At 34.1% G+C, this 15,726-nt stretch overlaps 1 protein-coding gene across 5 annotated transcripts in view; it reads right to left on the reverse strand.

Moving 5' to 3' along the window:
* Positions 1-15,726, reverse strand: part of tbc1d8b (TBC1 domain family member 8B) — a 33,516-nt gene that overhangs the window by 5,783 nt on the left and 12,007 nt on the right. Inside the window, exons 7-20 of one of the 5 annotated variants that reach the window (XM_087252543.1) lie at positions 14,579-14,746; positions 14,353-14,454; positions 12,908-13,058; positions 12,138-12,352; positions 11,653-11,770; positions 9,381-9,666; positions 6,985-7,111; positions 6,494-6,592; positions 5,155-5,223; positions 3,840-4,080; positions 3,663-3,728; positions 1,684-1,764; positions 1,305-1,346; positions 1,015-1,112 (exon numbers count right to left, since the gene is read on the reverse strand). In XM_087252543.1, coding sequence (XP_087108669.1) covers positions 1,015-1,112; positions 1,305-1,346; positions 1,684-1,764; positions 3,663-3,728; positions 3,840-4,080; positions 5,155-5,223; positions 6,494-6,592; positions 6,985-7,111; positions 9,381-9,666; positions 11,653-11,770; positions 12,138-12,352; positions 12,908-13,058; positions 14,353-14,454; positions 14,579-14,746 — 1,863 coding nt within the window. 5 annotated transcript variants of the gene reach the window in all.

The following is a 15,726-nucleotide window of genomic DNA, read 5'->3' on the forward strand; positions in this document are numbered from 1 at the left end:
GGCCCACTGCTTTACTGACATTGATGTTAAAAGTTGCAAGCAAAACGGTCATTCACATCAGTCAAGTGCATTTACATGAAAAAAAGTAGTGCAGTGGAATGAGAAAATGCATTCTGTTTAAATGGTAATGTGTGTGAATTGTCAAAGGCTTCCATGTTGTTCATGTCAAAAATCACAGGATCACTTAGATACTGTTCAGGTTTTCATTTTTCAATAGCTGAGCACTGCTGTTCAATAAACCCTTTTCACATTTCCGGGTTTCTCAGCAGTGATGATGGTGTTATCAAGACTTTTAGTGTGGTGCAGTAGGTAGTGCTGTTGCCTCACAGCAAGAAGGTCGCTGGGTCGAACCTCGGCACAGTTGGCGTTTCTGTGTGGAGTTTGCATGTTCTCCCTGCCTTCGCGTGGGTTTCCTCCGGTTGCTCCGGTTTCCCCCACAGTCCAAAGACATGCGGTACAAGTGAATTGTCCGTGGTGTATAAGTGTATGAGTGTGTGTGTGTGTGTGTGTGTGTGTGTGTGTGTGTGTGTGTGTGTGTGTGTGTGTGTGTGTGTGTGTGTGAATGTGTAAGTGTATGTTTCCCAGAGATGGGCATCCTCTGGGTAAAAACTTGTTGGATAAGTTGGCGATAGATAGTTGGCCCCAGATTAATAAAGGGACTAAGCCGACAAGAAAATCAATGAATGAATCATGACGGCAGCCAGAGGAGAGAATAACATCAAATTACCGTCCTGCTCCATAGACACTCTATTAGAAACATCTCACATAAGCAGTGATCAGTTTTTTGCAATTTGACTCAAAGATGATATTAAACTATATAAATGCAAATAAATGTTCATAAGTTTTTTTTTTATCAAAATATTAAAAACTTTTACTTTTTTGATGACTGGTAAACGCGTCATAACAGTCTTGTGAAAAGAGTCAATACCATTAAACACCAGCTTATTTGAGCAACTGCACAAACGCATTTCAGATTGATGAAAGTGTAATTTCCACCACATCTTTAGTGAGTACCTGATTAATTCTGGGCAGATCTTTAATATTCTCCTCTCTCCGCTGTAAGTCCTCCTGCCACTGTTTCAGATACTCCTGCAGATCTACTTTGGCACGGCCTAAGGGGAAAGACACAATACTTGATTCTGATTGGTGAAGCACGCCAAATAATCAAGTACTGCAATCGATTTCTTCCATCTCATAATTTCACATCAGATCAATGTGTTTAACCAATAATAAAACAAATCATGATCGTTTGTGCTTGATATGATGTAGATAACACGATTAGAGCACACAGATGAATACTTCACCTCTCTCTGGACATTTTCTGATCACTCCGTCCTCTGCAGAGTCTACATTAAAAAAAAGGAGAAAATGTACAGCCACAAACACAGACACTCATGCATGAACAGAGATACATGCACATATGGTAGTATAGGGTTTGAGCATCTGCTTTTTGTTAAAACACCAAAATGTGGTATGCGTCTATTCCCTAAAGTTATGACTTTAAATGTCAGGTGACACAAAGTCTCTCTAAAGTGCAGATAAATAAATGTTGTGCACAACACAAAAGCAAATAACCACACATACAGTACGAGCACACAAAATTGATCACTGATGTTATAACACACCCAGAAGAAAAAGAGAAAGAGTGAAAGGAAAAGAGCAATGAAAGTAGTGAAAGCTGACCAGAAAGACGAGTGGAGAAAGAGTGATCTTCACCCGGAGGAAAAAATCTAGACGACGGTAAAATCTTACACTCCTGGTTCCCTGAAGAAACACATAAAATATGCATATATACAGTTGAAGTCAAAATTATTAGCCCCCCTTTGAATTTTACTGTTATTATTTTTTATATTTCCCAAATGATGTTTAACTGAGCAAGGAAATTTCCACAGTATGTCTGATAATATTTTTTCTTCTGGAGAAAGTTTTATTTGTTATATTTCAGCTAGAACAAAAGCAGTTAAAAAAAAAAAAACTTTTAAGGTCAAAATTATTAGCCTCTTTAAGCAATATTTTTTGTAATAGTCTACAGAACAAATCATCATTATACAATAACTTGCCTAATTACCCTAACCTGCCTAGTTAACCTAATTAACCTAGTTAAGGCTAATAATTCTGACTTCAACTGTATATGCAAAAACATACATTTGTCTACTTTCATTCATTTTTATGATATGTCATAGGTTAGGGACAAATCAGCACTTAAAAATGCCAATCGTTTTGGAAGGCAAGCTGCTACATGTCCCATGAACGTTTCACCATGAAAGGGATTTAAATATAGCGCTTGTATCTTAGTAGTAACAGAGCCTGTAGAGTTATCCAAAAGATACTGGCCCATATTATGCTATCCCATTGCTAACATGACAGCCAAACGTTAAATCCCACAGTTACTGTAACTGTACTAAATCTACTTTAAGTTCTCCTGAAAATACTCATTCAAGCTAAATATGCAACATAAGGTTAAAAAGAAAATGATTAGCCCTCCTGTGAAATTTTTATTATTTTTCAAAAATTTCTTTGACTTTTTTTTTTTTTTTTTTTACAGTTATTTTTTTATAATATTCTTCTTCTGGAGAAATACTTATTTCTTTAGTTTGGCTGGAATAAAAAAAGCAAATGCTGCTAAGTTCAATATTATTAGCCCCCCTTATGAAATTTTCAATTTGCTACAGAACAAACCACTTTTGTCCGATGATTTGGCTAATTTACAAATCTTGCCTAGTTAACCTAATTAAGCCTTTAAATCACACTTTAAGCTGAATACTAGTATCTTATTTAAAATACCTAGTAAAATAGGGCTGTTATCACTGCAAAAACAAAATAATTTAGATATTAAAACTCTCATACTCAAAATGTGTTGAAAAAAATCGTATCTCCATTAACAGTGCTAATAATTCTAATTGCAATAATAATTAGTCATTTTTTATGTAAATTAAGTTGCACCAGGTCAAAGATGATGTATTAGTAATAATAAATCACATTATTAATCACATTACAATATAATTATGAAATAAAAGAAGCAAAGCTAGCTCTAAACAAATCAAAATGTAAAAAAAAAACCTCCTTTCACTAAGGTCTCAATGTAAGGCCTAGGTTTTGTTTTATTTTATTCAAGTTACTAAATGATTACAAATAAAGACTGGATGTAGAATTTATGTATGCAGATTTGACAAGGTTACAGAGAGGTTAGTAAGGTTTAGATTATACCTTGTATTGATTATCTATTCCTGTTAAGGGATTAAATGTAATAATAATAATAATAGTAAACATTACTTAATAAAGCAGCTTTTCAAAGAATTCAACATTATGCAAACATAACAATAAAATAATATATAATCATTAAAAGATAAAGTGTTAGATAGAGAGAATAAAGGGTTACACATTGGTCATATACATTGATAATTCAGGGTCACTGAGACATAAGATACATAAGGTAGTCCATAAATTTGCAAAGAAGACAGATATGCAGAAATGAATAAAGTTATGCATCTACATGCATAAACATAACCTAGGGCCAAAGATGAACCCTTTATAGGGCCCTCATTAAAATACTAATTGGTCATTTGAAAATTAGGTTCTATTGTAAAGCTTTTAAAACTTTGCCTGCTAAAGAGTTAAACGTCCATTACAGAACAGAGACAGATACCAGAAAACTTATTTACCTGGTTGAAGGTGCAGTTTGAAGAGAAGTTTCAGTTTTTCTGTGAATGATCTGTTGTATAATATGTCTGCAATAAACACACATACATTTTCTCTTGAAGGAATCTGTCAGGTTGCAAAGGAAGCTGTACAAAGGTGAAAAGTCAAAGGTTGTTCAGAGTTAGTTAGGCTCCTCTTACCCAGGCCGCAAATGAATTCCTTAAAGTTCACAAGTCCATCTCCATTCTCATCCAGAAGATGGAAGGCTGACCGTGCCAGAGAGCGCGAGTGTGTGTGTGTGGTCCACGGCTGCAAGAGGTTAAACAGGCTGCTAAACTGGGACTGGTCCAGCTGATACTGGTCCAGATATGGCAGGCTGGGGTCATGGTTCTGCAGGGCAGGACTACACACTGACCAGTAACAGCACACAAAATGCTGCCTCTGTAACACACAAGCACACAAACTGTAATTAAGGAACAAAAAACCTCAAAACATCACAAATGCACAGTTACAACCCTGAAAGAATGACATAGCGGTATATCGGTGTAAAAAAATAACTAAAATATCTGCCAATTTGAACTTGGTGGCACGATGGCACAGTGGGAAGCACAATCGCATCACAGAAAGAAGGTCGCTGGTTCGAGCCCCAGTTGGGTCAGTTGGCATTTCTGTGAGGAGTTTGTATTTTCTCCCCGTGTTGGAGTGGATTTTCTCCGGGTGCTCCAAGTTTCCCTCACAGTCCAATGACATGCGCTACAGGTAAATTGAATAAACTAAAATGGCCGTAGTGTATGTGTGTGAATATGAAAGTGTATGGGTGTTTTCAGTGTATGATGTCTTGGGTTGTGGCTGGAAGGGCATCCGCTGTGTAAAACATATGATGAATAAGTAGGCGGTTCATTTCACTGTGGCGACCCCTGATGAATAAAGGGACTAATGAATGAATTAAAACAACCAGTGAAACTAACAAAACTAACATAGTTTGTTGTGATTACAAAATGAGTGGGTGTGGCTTTGTGGCTCCGCCTTCTTTGATTGGAAACCTTTTCCAGGTACTTTCTTTTGTTGAGTCCATCAAGGTCAGATATCCATGAGGAAAATAAAAACTGAAAACCTAGTGGAAAGTGAAGTGTATGTCATATTGCAAGCAAAACTGACACTGTTTTTCATGCTCAATACTGTTAGGCTAAAAATAAACCATGTTATGCATGTATAAAGTTCTTTAACAGTTTAGTGTTCCCGGATTCCTGTAACTAGTGGCTCAGCGTATCATGGCCGGAATGTTGGAACGCTAAGGGGTTAAAAATAAATATGATGTGAATTTTATTTGATACCATACTCAGCAGTATGGGCAGTAGTGGGATGTTTAAAAATGGTAAAACACTGCTCAGGTATTTCAAACCTTTTTACACCTGAATGAAGAGCATTTTGTTGTGAGTATATCAAGGCCTTTAAAAGTGTTTAGTGTTTTGAGGCCTTTAGGTACTAAAAAGCATAAATGTGTACACAACTCACCTTAAAAAGCAAGTAAAGCTCGTCCAGCTGAGAAGCACTGAACTTTACATCCTGAGCAACCACACGCAACTGCAGCAAAAATGACACACAATTACAACAAGCATAACTGCAACTCTGTGCCAAAAATGTGCAAAGGATGATTTTTGCATATCATACTATGACATATGAGGCTTAATGAGATTACTTTGATAAAATTTGAATATTTAGCAGTAATTACTCCAGTCTTTAATGCCACATGACCCTTCTGAAACTATAAAGACAACAGAACAGCATTGAATGTAAAATACAAAGTTGAACTTGAAATAGAAAAAACCTTTTGTAACATTATAAATGTCTTTACTGTTACAAAAATCTATTGCATTCCTGGTTACAAATCTAGTGATGGACAAAGATTAATCGCATTCAAAATAAAAGTTTGTTTAGTTTTTTGTTTGTTTGACATAATATTTGTGGACGTATTATATATACTTATTATGTATATGTGATATAAACAAAATTATTAAAAATTATAAAAATTATACAATTTAGTAACATTGATAAAATGTTTCAATTTATAAATTATTTGTATCATATGCACATATACTTTATATCTGAATATTAATAAACATTTTCTCAAATATATGCATATGTGTGTTTATATATAATAATAATAATAGTAATAATAATAATAAGAAAATAATAATACTTTTGTTAATTGGTGAGGTTTGTTCCTTGCCACTGTCGCCACTGGCTTGCTTGATTTGAAACTTGTGAAGCATCAATGAATTGGATCTTCAGTGGATCTTCAGATCTTCAAATCATGGATTTGATCTTCAGTGTTTGGACTTGCAGCAGCGAAAATTATACACACTGAACTAAACTGAACTTCAATTCTAAAAACTGGACTGACACAGTTTCAATTTACTAGAACTTTTATGTTCAGCTGCTTTGACGCAATCTACTTTGTAAAAGCGCCATAGAAATAATGATGAATTGAATTGAATTAATAAATATACTCAGTACACACACATATATAATGTCAAAACTAACTTCTATTTAGGATGTGATTCATCAAGCTTCATTCTTGCCCAGTACTAATAATAACCAAATCTTAAAAATAAAGTGAATGATGACATTGTAATGGTTTATACATAGCACAAAATTACATTTGAGAACACTTCACTCTATCACTTTGATTTTAAATCATATGCATTTTAAATGCTGCTCTTTTTTCCTCATTGCAAACGTCTCAGAGTGTATTTTTCTAATAAAACATTTGAGTTGACTTGAATTCTTCAAAATTATAAAGCAATTATATAAGTTACTATGTAGGAATGGAATAATGCCTCACTGTACTCACTACATTTTGTTTTGTTGTATCTTCAAGTGTTTGAATGACATAAAGCTTGTTCCTCTTTCGCATGTTTTCCACTTCCTCTGTTCGAATGTCTCCATATTTCTGAAACAAAGATGCTTCATTAGTCTGAGCAACTGTTGGGCTTTAGGTTGCCTGATCTCTGACCTCCTGTGGGGTTTCCATCATTACATGTAACGGACCAGTCTGAAAGTGTGAAATTCTCAGGCGCTCATAAAACTGACACCTTTTTTTTTATTGCACAACACCTAGCTTTAAAATCTGTCACCAACAGCATAATTGACTAAGCATTAGCAAAGTCATTCTAACATCAAACAGAAAGATAAACGCTTCAAAAATAAAACTCTATGCCTTAATAATCATAAAAATGTGGCTCTTGATGGCATGTTCTTGAACAAAAGCAAACAAGGCTAATGACTTCCATCTGATCTGAGATTTGAATGTTCACTGTCGTGTATTGAAGTGTGCAGCTTTACCTCATATGCTTCTTTGATGAGGTCGCTGATGTCAACCTTTTGTATTGATTTGTCATTGGCTGTTGCAGATGCCTGCTGAACAGTTGCTGGCAAGGGACTGTCTTTATTTGTGACACTGTCAAAAAACCTGAAGGACAAAATCAAATATAAACAAACGTCATGTTGATAAATAAAAAAAAAATCCACTTTACAATAAAACAACAGCATGTATTTCAAAGACACTGCAAGTTTGGTCATCTCAATCTTTTCCGAATTAATAAATTAAAGAGCATGGACAAAAGATCCACATATTAATAACAGCAAACATATAGGTGACTTTTTAAAATATATCATTTTAAAAGACTTCTTACACTGAACAAAACTCACTAGCTTGACTTGAACACTTGGCCTTTTTAACTCTTGCCTGCCAGTTAAAAATATATAGGTCTCTACAGGACCAAAACAATAATGATTAAAGTATAATATTTTAATGGGGTGGTCCACTACAATATCATATATGAAACTTTAGTTGATGTGTAATGTAGCTGTGTGAACATAAATCACCATCTCTGAATGTAATGCGCTCAGAGTTCAATTCAAAGGAAGATATTGGCTTTCACAGAGTTAACTTAGCAAAGCCTACAGCAAACGAAGTTTGTGGACTACAAAAAAAATACATCCAGGCTAGTGAGATCACAAAAGCTTCAGGTTACTTGCATTTATCACGCGCACACAACCCGCGCAGCGAAGGGCCATGGATTTATGGAATAAAATCACTGTCATCCATATTTTGTGCGTAAATAAAATTCATGTATCTGTAATTATAAAAACATAAAAAGGAAAATGGAACGTACTCATAATTTTATCTTCAATAATACCAGTTGTAATTTTGACAGTGGAGTGTCACTTTTTGATACGTACCCATAATCAGGTCTTCGTGTCCGTGGTAAAACTCTATTTCGTGTTTGTAAAGCACACCCACCATAAATTTATAAGTCGTATACAAACAGACAAAGAGGATACCTTTTCAATGTCCATATCAATGTCGTATCTGTGTCTGTTCTAATTGCAGATTTTGGAATTGTACCCTCGTAAAATTATGAGTACGTTCAGCTTTCCTTTACGGTTTTATAATTACAGATGAGTGAATTTTATTTACGCACAAAATATTTATAACAGTGATTTTATTCCATATGAATTCAGCAAAAAACTCTTTAAAGGAGGAGCAGCTCCAACCATAATAGACGAAGCTGTGGATTGTGAGCCACAACCTGTAAGTATGTTTATTTGTTAAAATGTATCTATTATATGCACAGTTTCTAGCATTACTGGTATGTTATAGCGAGGATGTAAACAACGATGTAAACAACGGGAAATGCTGTTTGGCATAGTTAACAGTTTAGCTACAGCTTTATATTTATCCATCAAACAGCTGTAAACACCCACAATCTTCAGCAGAGCTGCAGTGTCTCTGTATGCATTCGCTTTCCCTGCGTTCTACATCTTGAACAATAAACTCGCACAACATATGTGAACGTTATAACCTTAATATATGTGACAGACACTTGTCAGATTTTATTTTAGAGAGCAGGCGTGAGGTTCAGCTGTGTCCTTTTCATTTTCTGACTGAATCAGGCTCAAACTGAAAAAAACATTATGTTAGCTGACCAATCAGGGCCTTTCCGAAAAAACTAGGAAATATTACAGTTGTTTTCCTGTTAGCTGAGTAGCTGAATGTAATCAAAGTACAATTTTCTACAAATGAAGCATGAGCACACATTGCGTCTTATAAACACAACCAAGGTTTAAAAATACACTCTGGACCACCCATGTAACATTTTATACTCTCACTTACATATTTGTTCCCAGCTACCATCCTGATGATAACTACCAAATATGTAATCATTTTAAGTATTTAATTTACATGCAACTGCTTTTAAAACCAATAAAACATTTATCAAAGTCTATTTAAAATTTTATTTGAATTATTTTTATGAATTTAAAGCTTTAGCACAATATTAAGGCTATTAGCAGGACCACAACAATACACTAATAACAATTATACAGTAGTAACTTAATTTTAATCAATTTGGCCTGCAGTGCTCCATGCAGAAAACAGGACCAAAGTGATTATCTGCACCACAGGTCAGGCAAATTGGCAAAATGCTTAAGCCTGTTAACAAAGAATGTCTTTTTACTTACAAATGGGTTTTTGCTGAACTTGTGCCGCTTTAACGGGTTTCAGTGTAGATATTTTTGTCCTGAAGATCTTGAGAGTAACTATTTTGTGCATATAATTTAACACTGACATATTGAAATTTCAATAAAAATACAACTGTCAGAAAGTTATGCCGATACAGATACAGATATTGATGTCCATAAGGATGCACACGTTTTAAAATTACACTATTCTTTACCTGTTAAGGACAGTGACGGCTTCTGCGTCATCATTGCAGCAGAGCAGATTGTCCATGTTGTAGTCGAGGACAGCGAGGCCCAGCTGCAGGATGGCTTTGATTCCATCGTAGAAGAAACAGTCGACCACGTTCACAGCGCTCTCTATTGGCAGTACACTGATGAAGAGCGTCAGAAACCACGATAAAGACACTGACGAGAAGAAGGACAGGTCTGTCATGTGTTCAGTCAGCTGGGTGAGATGTTCACGGATCAGCTCCTCGAACACAGCCTGGTCCACCAGAGCACCTGCAAAACATACACCGAGATTTGACTGAAGCTGACAGATTCTGCAAACTGCCCCAGCAAAAATCAGATCATGCAAGAGATGGTCAGATCATAAGAGATTGTACTCCTGCATTTCTGCACGTTTTTAATTACATTTATGAACTAAAAAATAAAACTTAGTACTGTATGCTACTAGAAAAAATTATTCTCTAAATATTCTGGGACTTTACTGAAAATAATTAGCCTATGTTCTTCTGTGTTTTTATTATCATTGCATCTACTGTTGCATGAAAAAGATATGTAGTCATTAAAAATACATATATAATAATAAGCCATGACAAAATTATTCATACCTCAGAGGGTAATTTCAGGCTTGACATATATATTATTTGTTCACTACTTCTAATTTAAGGTTTTGCAAAAAGATATTTCCAATATCTCATCCAATAGGAAACAATATTCAATTATATTCAATCTATATGCAATAAATACCTTGTTCTTTCTTTCAATTTTCAGTCATTGTGAGGCTGTTGTGTTGCAAAACAATAACCACATACAGGAAATGTGTTTTTTATTGTTTTATCATAAAAAAGAAATAAAAAAGGGACAAATTTTTTTTTTTTTTGCAAGAATCCATGCAATTTTGCCCATTAACCACAAGAGTAACAATCTGTGGATTTAAATATGAAGCTTCCTCCAAGAACAATAATGATATCCAAGTATAACAGCAGCTATATTTGTGTTCATAGCAGCTCATAACAGTCTGTTTATTCTAAACCAGGAAAGTCCAAACTAGGGCACAGGGGCCAAAGTTGGCCCATAATAACCTTTGATTTGGCCCACCATCCCATTTGAGGGAGAGTGAAAGGGATGGTTAGCTGATTGTAAATTCAAATTTAATGTAACACTATGTTTGTTGTTTCCCAACTGAAATTAAATTGTGTAAATTAATCAGATATTGTTTAATTGTACATAATGCCACCCAACAATGCAGAGATTTTGGTGAGTAATCAAGTAAAAGGCAGATTCCGCCTCTGACCCGTGCATTTAGCATTGAACTCCAATGAGTTATAAATGCGATCGTCTGTTTTTATTGCAATAAGTAATGACTTAAAAAGTTATACTGAATTAGTTAATAAAATTTAAAGCAACATTTTTTTACTTATTTTGAAATATTATTAAATAAATTAGGAAAATAAATTTGCCTATTAACTTTAATGTAACATAATTTGATATAAACACCTTCAGCCCATGGCTCTAAATGAAATTTGGTTTTCAGCCCTTCATACAAAAAAGTTTGGGCACCCCTGTTCTAAACCGACATCACTGTCTATTTATTTTTAGTTCTTGTTGCATTTACAGTACATGGCTGTAACCAGCAGATGTCCTCAGCATGCTGTGCTTCTAGCACATCTAATCAGTGAATCTGTAATCCATCTGATATTACAGTGAATTTAACGACGTTTAGAAGTTTAGTGGAATAAAAACATATTTTTTATCTGCCATTTTAAATGTACAAGTACTTCAAATTTAAATGGACTATTGGTTAACAGCTATAACCAAAAATATTTTACTTGACAAGGTTAAAAATACCGAATTATATAACCTAATAAACCCTAAAAAAAACACACACATAATATAACATAACATATTAAATATATCATGCTTGCACACAGCTAAATAAGTAATCTTGGACAATGCAAATAACAAAGCCAAACACAAACAACAAGCTCACAATCTCAGTATACATTTTTAAAAATAACCTTAATGTTGAATAGTCAGAATTGAATGCCCCATATTAACCCTAAAAGAGTGTTTAACATGAAAATATTTTGATAATTACAGTGTGTGGCTTAACAGAGCTCCCTGATTATTATCCACTTCAGTTGTAAGGGCGTCTAATTACACCACTGTTGGAAGTGTGTTATAATGACAGGTTGCGAGATTATTAGGATGATTTATTTTCCTCTCCCAGGTAGGAGCAATGCATAGGCAGCCGTCACATACCGATAATTCTGCGATTGAAGTAATCCGGAAGCATCCTTTCACACACGGCCACCAGCAGCCAGAAGGCTTCCTCTTCTTTAGCATACAGCAGCAACACTGACGTCAGTATATTCATCGCCTGCACACATACACATACAGAGAAACAGTGACATATTATATATCATATAAACCCATACAATATCTGTTATACGCAAAATCTGAAATCTGAGATTATAAGAATGAAGCAGGACAATCAGTGAAAAGCCGTGTCAGAAATTAATATTAAGTGAATGCATCTTAAGTATGATAAGTGAAATACTGGAAATACTTGAGCAATCATAGGTTTTAAATGTCGATTTTGATTACTTTACAATAATTGCCCAGCCCTAAGAGAATATTCTGAAATGTTATTCCATAAACACTAGATCAACCCAAACATGAATCTCTGATCATGATATCATATTTGAAAGTATCAGAAAGAGTTAATTGTGTGTGTGTGTTTGTACCTGGCAGTAGCCGATTTTGGGGTTGCGGTGAGCATAGGCAGTGAGGACCCGGCGCAGAGCTGATATTCCCGTGTCGCTCTGGAATGCTGGGTGTTCTGGGAGAGAGCGATGCAGATCTCTCTCAATCTCATCACATGCGAGTGAGCTGCTGCCCATACAATCTTCCAGCAGCCGCCCGTAATACCCAGGGTGAGAGATCATGTCATGTACTGCACCTATAACACAAGCCAACAGACATCTGTGAACCGAGGCTCACACCTACAGTTGAAGACTAAATAATCAGCACTTCTGTGAAAGCTGAATTCAAATATTTACCAAAGATTGCTAAACAGAGCAAGCATCTCACAGTATTTTCTTTTTTCCTGGAGAAATTACTCTCTTTTAGTTTAGCTCATATTTAGAAATAATTTTAAAGAATATAAAAACTGCTAAAATTTATATTTTGTTGCCCCTATAAATAGTTTTTAGTGGCTTGTTTGCCTAATTAACCTAACTTGCCTAGTTAAACTAACCTAGTTAAGCCTTTAAAACGCACTTTAAGCTGAATACTAGAGTCTTGGAAAATAACTAGAAAAATCTTATGTACTGTCATCATGACAAAGACAAAAGAAATTAGCTATCAAGAATTATTTATTTAAACTATTCTGTATAAAAAACAGAACTTGGGAAATATTTAAATAATTAGAATTTCAAATGAAAGCTATTAATTTTGTCCAACTGTACATATCACACACACACACACGTACACAACCAGAGCAATAAACACACACCTGAGAAGAGCATCCACAGTTCTCCTCTGAGAGTCTCTGGAACTCCTCGCACAATGAGGTCACGTGTTTTTTTGGTGCAAAACATTCCAGTTCCACGCCCATATTCAGCAAAGTGGATCTGCCACGACTGCTCCTTCATCCGCTCTTTCAGCTGCCAATCACAATGATACAATATCAGCAATGGCAAGATGCATTTCTTAATAAAAGTCGTTGATGAAACGTTCATGAATGGGTTCAAAAGAAGCATTTATAGACAATAGCAATGATTTGTAACATTCTAAATGTATTAACTGTAACTTCTAGTCATTTTAATGTGTCCTTGCTCAATTCAAGTAATATTTTCTTGTTTACACTTTATCTTATAACCAGTGGGTTATAACCTGCCTGTTAATAAGATATTGGCTGTTTGTTAGTAGTTAAAAAAACCTAATCACAGCTAATAAAAAAAACATCATAGTTGAAATATATATATATTTGTGTGTGTGTGTTTGTGTGTGTGTGTGTGTGTGTGTGTGTGTGTGTGTGTATACATACAGCTGAAGTCAGAATTATTAGCCCCACCAAATAATTAGACCACTTGTTTTTTTTCCCCTAATTTCTGTTTAACGGAGAGCAGATTTTTCTCAACAAATTTCTAAACATATTAGTTTTAATCACACATTTCTAATAACTGATTTATTTTATCTTTGCCATGATGACAGTAAATAATATTGTGTCTAGATATGTTTCAAGAAACTTCTATACAGCTTAAAGTGACATTTAAAGGCTTAACTAGGGTAATTGGGTTAACTAGGCAGGTTAGGGTAATTAGGCCAGTTATTGTATAAACATGCTTTGTTCTGTAGACAAGAAGAAACATAGCTTAAAGGGGCTAATAATTTTGTCCCTAAAATGGTGTTTAAAACATTAAAAACTGCTTTTATTCTAGCAGAAATAAAACAAATAAGACTTACTCCAGAAGAAAAAATATTATCATACATACTGTGAAAATTTCCTTGCTTTGTTAAACATCATTTGTAAAATATTTAAAAAAGAAGAAATAAATTGAAAGAGGGAAGAGGGCTAATATTTCTGACTATATATATATATATATATATATATATATATATATATATATATATATATATATATATATATATATATATATATATATATATATATATATATTAATATATATATATATATATAATTAATATATATATATAATTATTTTGTCATTATTTTTATATTTTTATTCACTTTACAAATGTAAACAGGTTGTCTTATCCGTTTGACAATGTTTTTGACAATTTAATAAAAATTTGCGCTATAAAAATAAAGAATTGTAACAATTTTTTTAAACCAATCATGTTGATCCTAATTCTTTCAGTAGTAGTGTACATTGCTTTAGTTACTTCAACATTTTTTTTATTATTATACCAATATCAAATTCAGGTTAATGGTACCATTTTGGGGTCAAGGTTTTCTGCATCATGTGGATGAAAGACGTTCATTAGAGCTTCAGTGCTGACAGCTTGACTTTGTCCCACCATCACACCTTCCTCATCCTCAGAGAGAAAGAAAAAAAGCCAATTATTACAAAATAATATTATTTACTAAATAATAATATAAAATTTTTATATTAAAACACATAGTGTTTTTTTTTTTAAAGCTGGGGTTTAAATGAATTACCGGATTAGTGATGCAGTGCTGAGGGCTCCCCAATGTCCCACACTTTCTGCGGATGGTGGCAGCAAGTCGCTCAAAATCCCGAACCTCAGAGAAACGCAAAGCTCTCTTGCCTCGAAGGCACACAGTCAGAGCTCGACTGCTGCGGTCTGGCAGCTCCACACTGAACACCTGCAGGTAAACAGTAATCCCATACATTAAACAAATAAACATTTTTGACCCTCTAGTCGGTCAATAAACAATTTTGTTTGTAATTGTATAATCACATTTAATTGTCATTGAAGTACAGTTGAAGTGTATAGTGTATAGTATGTATGTACTTGACAAGCTATTACAGTAGGGCTACACGATATTGGAAAACTCTGACATTGTGATGTTTTTTTTCTGTGATATATGTTGTGATATGAATAGAATGACTCAAATAGATCTGTTTGTTAACAATGTAGGAAGTTTAAAAATCAAAAGTAAAATACCACTGCATAGTCTTTATTGTATAAATAATTAAATAAAATGTTTTTAATTGAATTTTAAATTCCTTGTACCTGAATGCTTTAAACTGTCTTGATATGATCATACAGTCACAGGCATTAAAATCATATGCAAAAGATAAACCTTTGCTCCATTATGATAAAAATCTCCAATGACTCCATGTTCTGAACTGCAGTCCCTGGTCAAAAATATGCCAATTCAACATTGGAGATCATGTGATGTGACTATTGCGGTTGCACATTGCGGTATCGATGATAAAACGATATGCTGTGCAGCCCTAATTTACAGTAAACTACAATATACTTTTTTGTCTTACTTTATCTATTACAGGTTATAAGTCATGCATTGAAGTATATTTCTAATTATACATATCAAATAACACACTACAGTAAAAAAATAATAATAAAAATAATAATACCAATAATAATATTTTAGTATATTAGTCAATACATCACAAACTTTTGCAACACTTTATTTTAAGCTGTCCTTGTTACACATATTCTGTGTAATTACTATAGTTGTTACAATTACTTATGAATGATTACATGCAACTAACCCTACAGCTAACCCATAAACAACCCTAACTGTATATTAAGTACATGTACTTACTTATTATTATGTAGTAGTTAAATGAACAGTTACACTGTAACAAGGACACCTTA

The sequence above is a fragment of the Danio rerio genome, chromosome 5 (assembly GCF_052040795.2).
Source record: "Danio rerio strain M-AB ecotype USA chromosome 5, GRCz13ab, whole genome shotgun sequence".
Taxonomy (NCBI): Eukaryota; Metazoa; Chordata; class Actinopteri; order Cypriniformes; family Danionidae; genus Danio; species Danio rerio.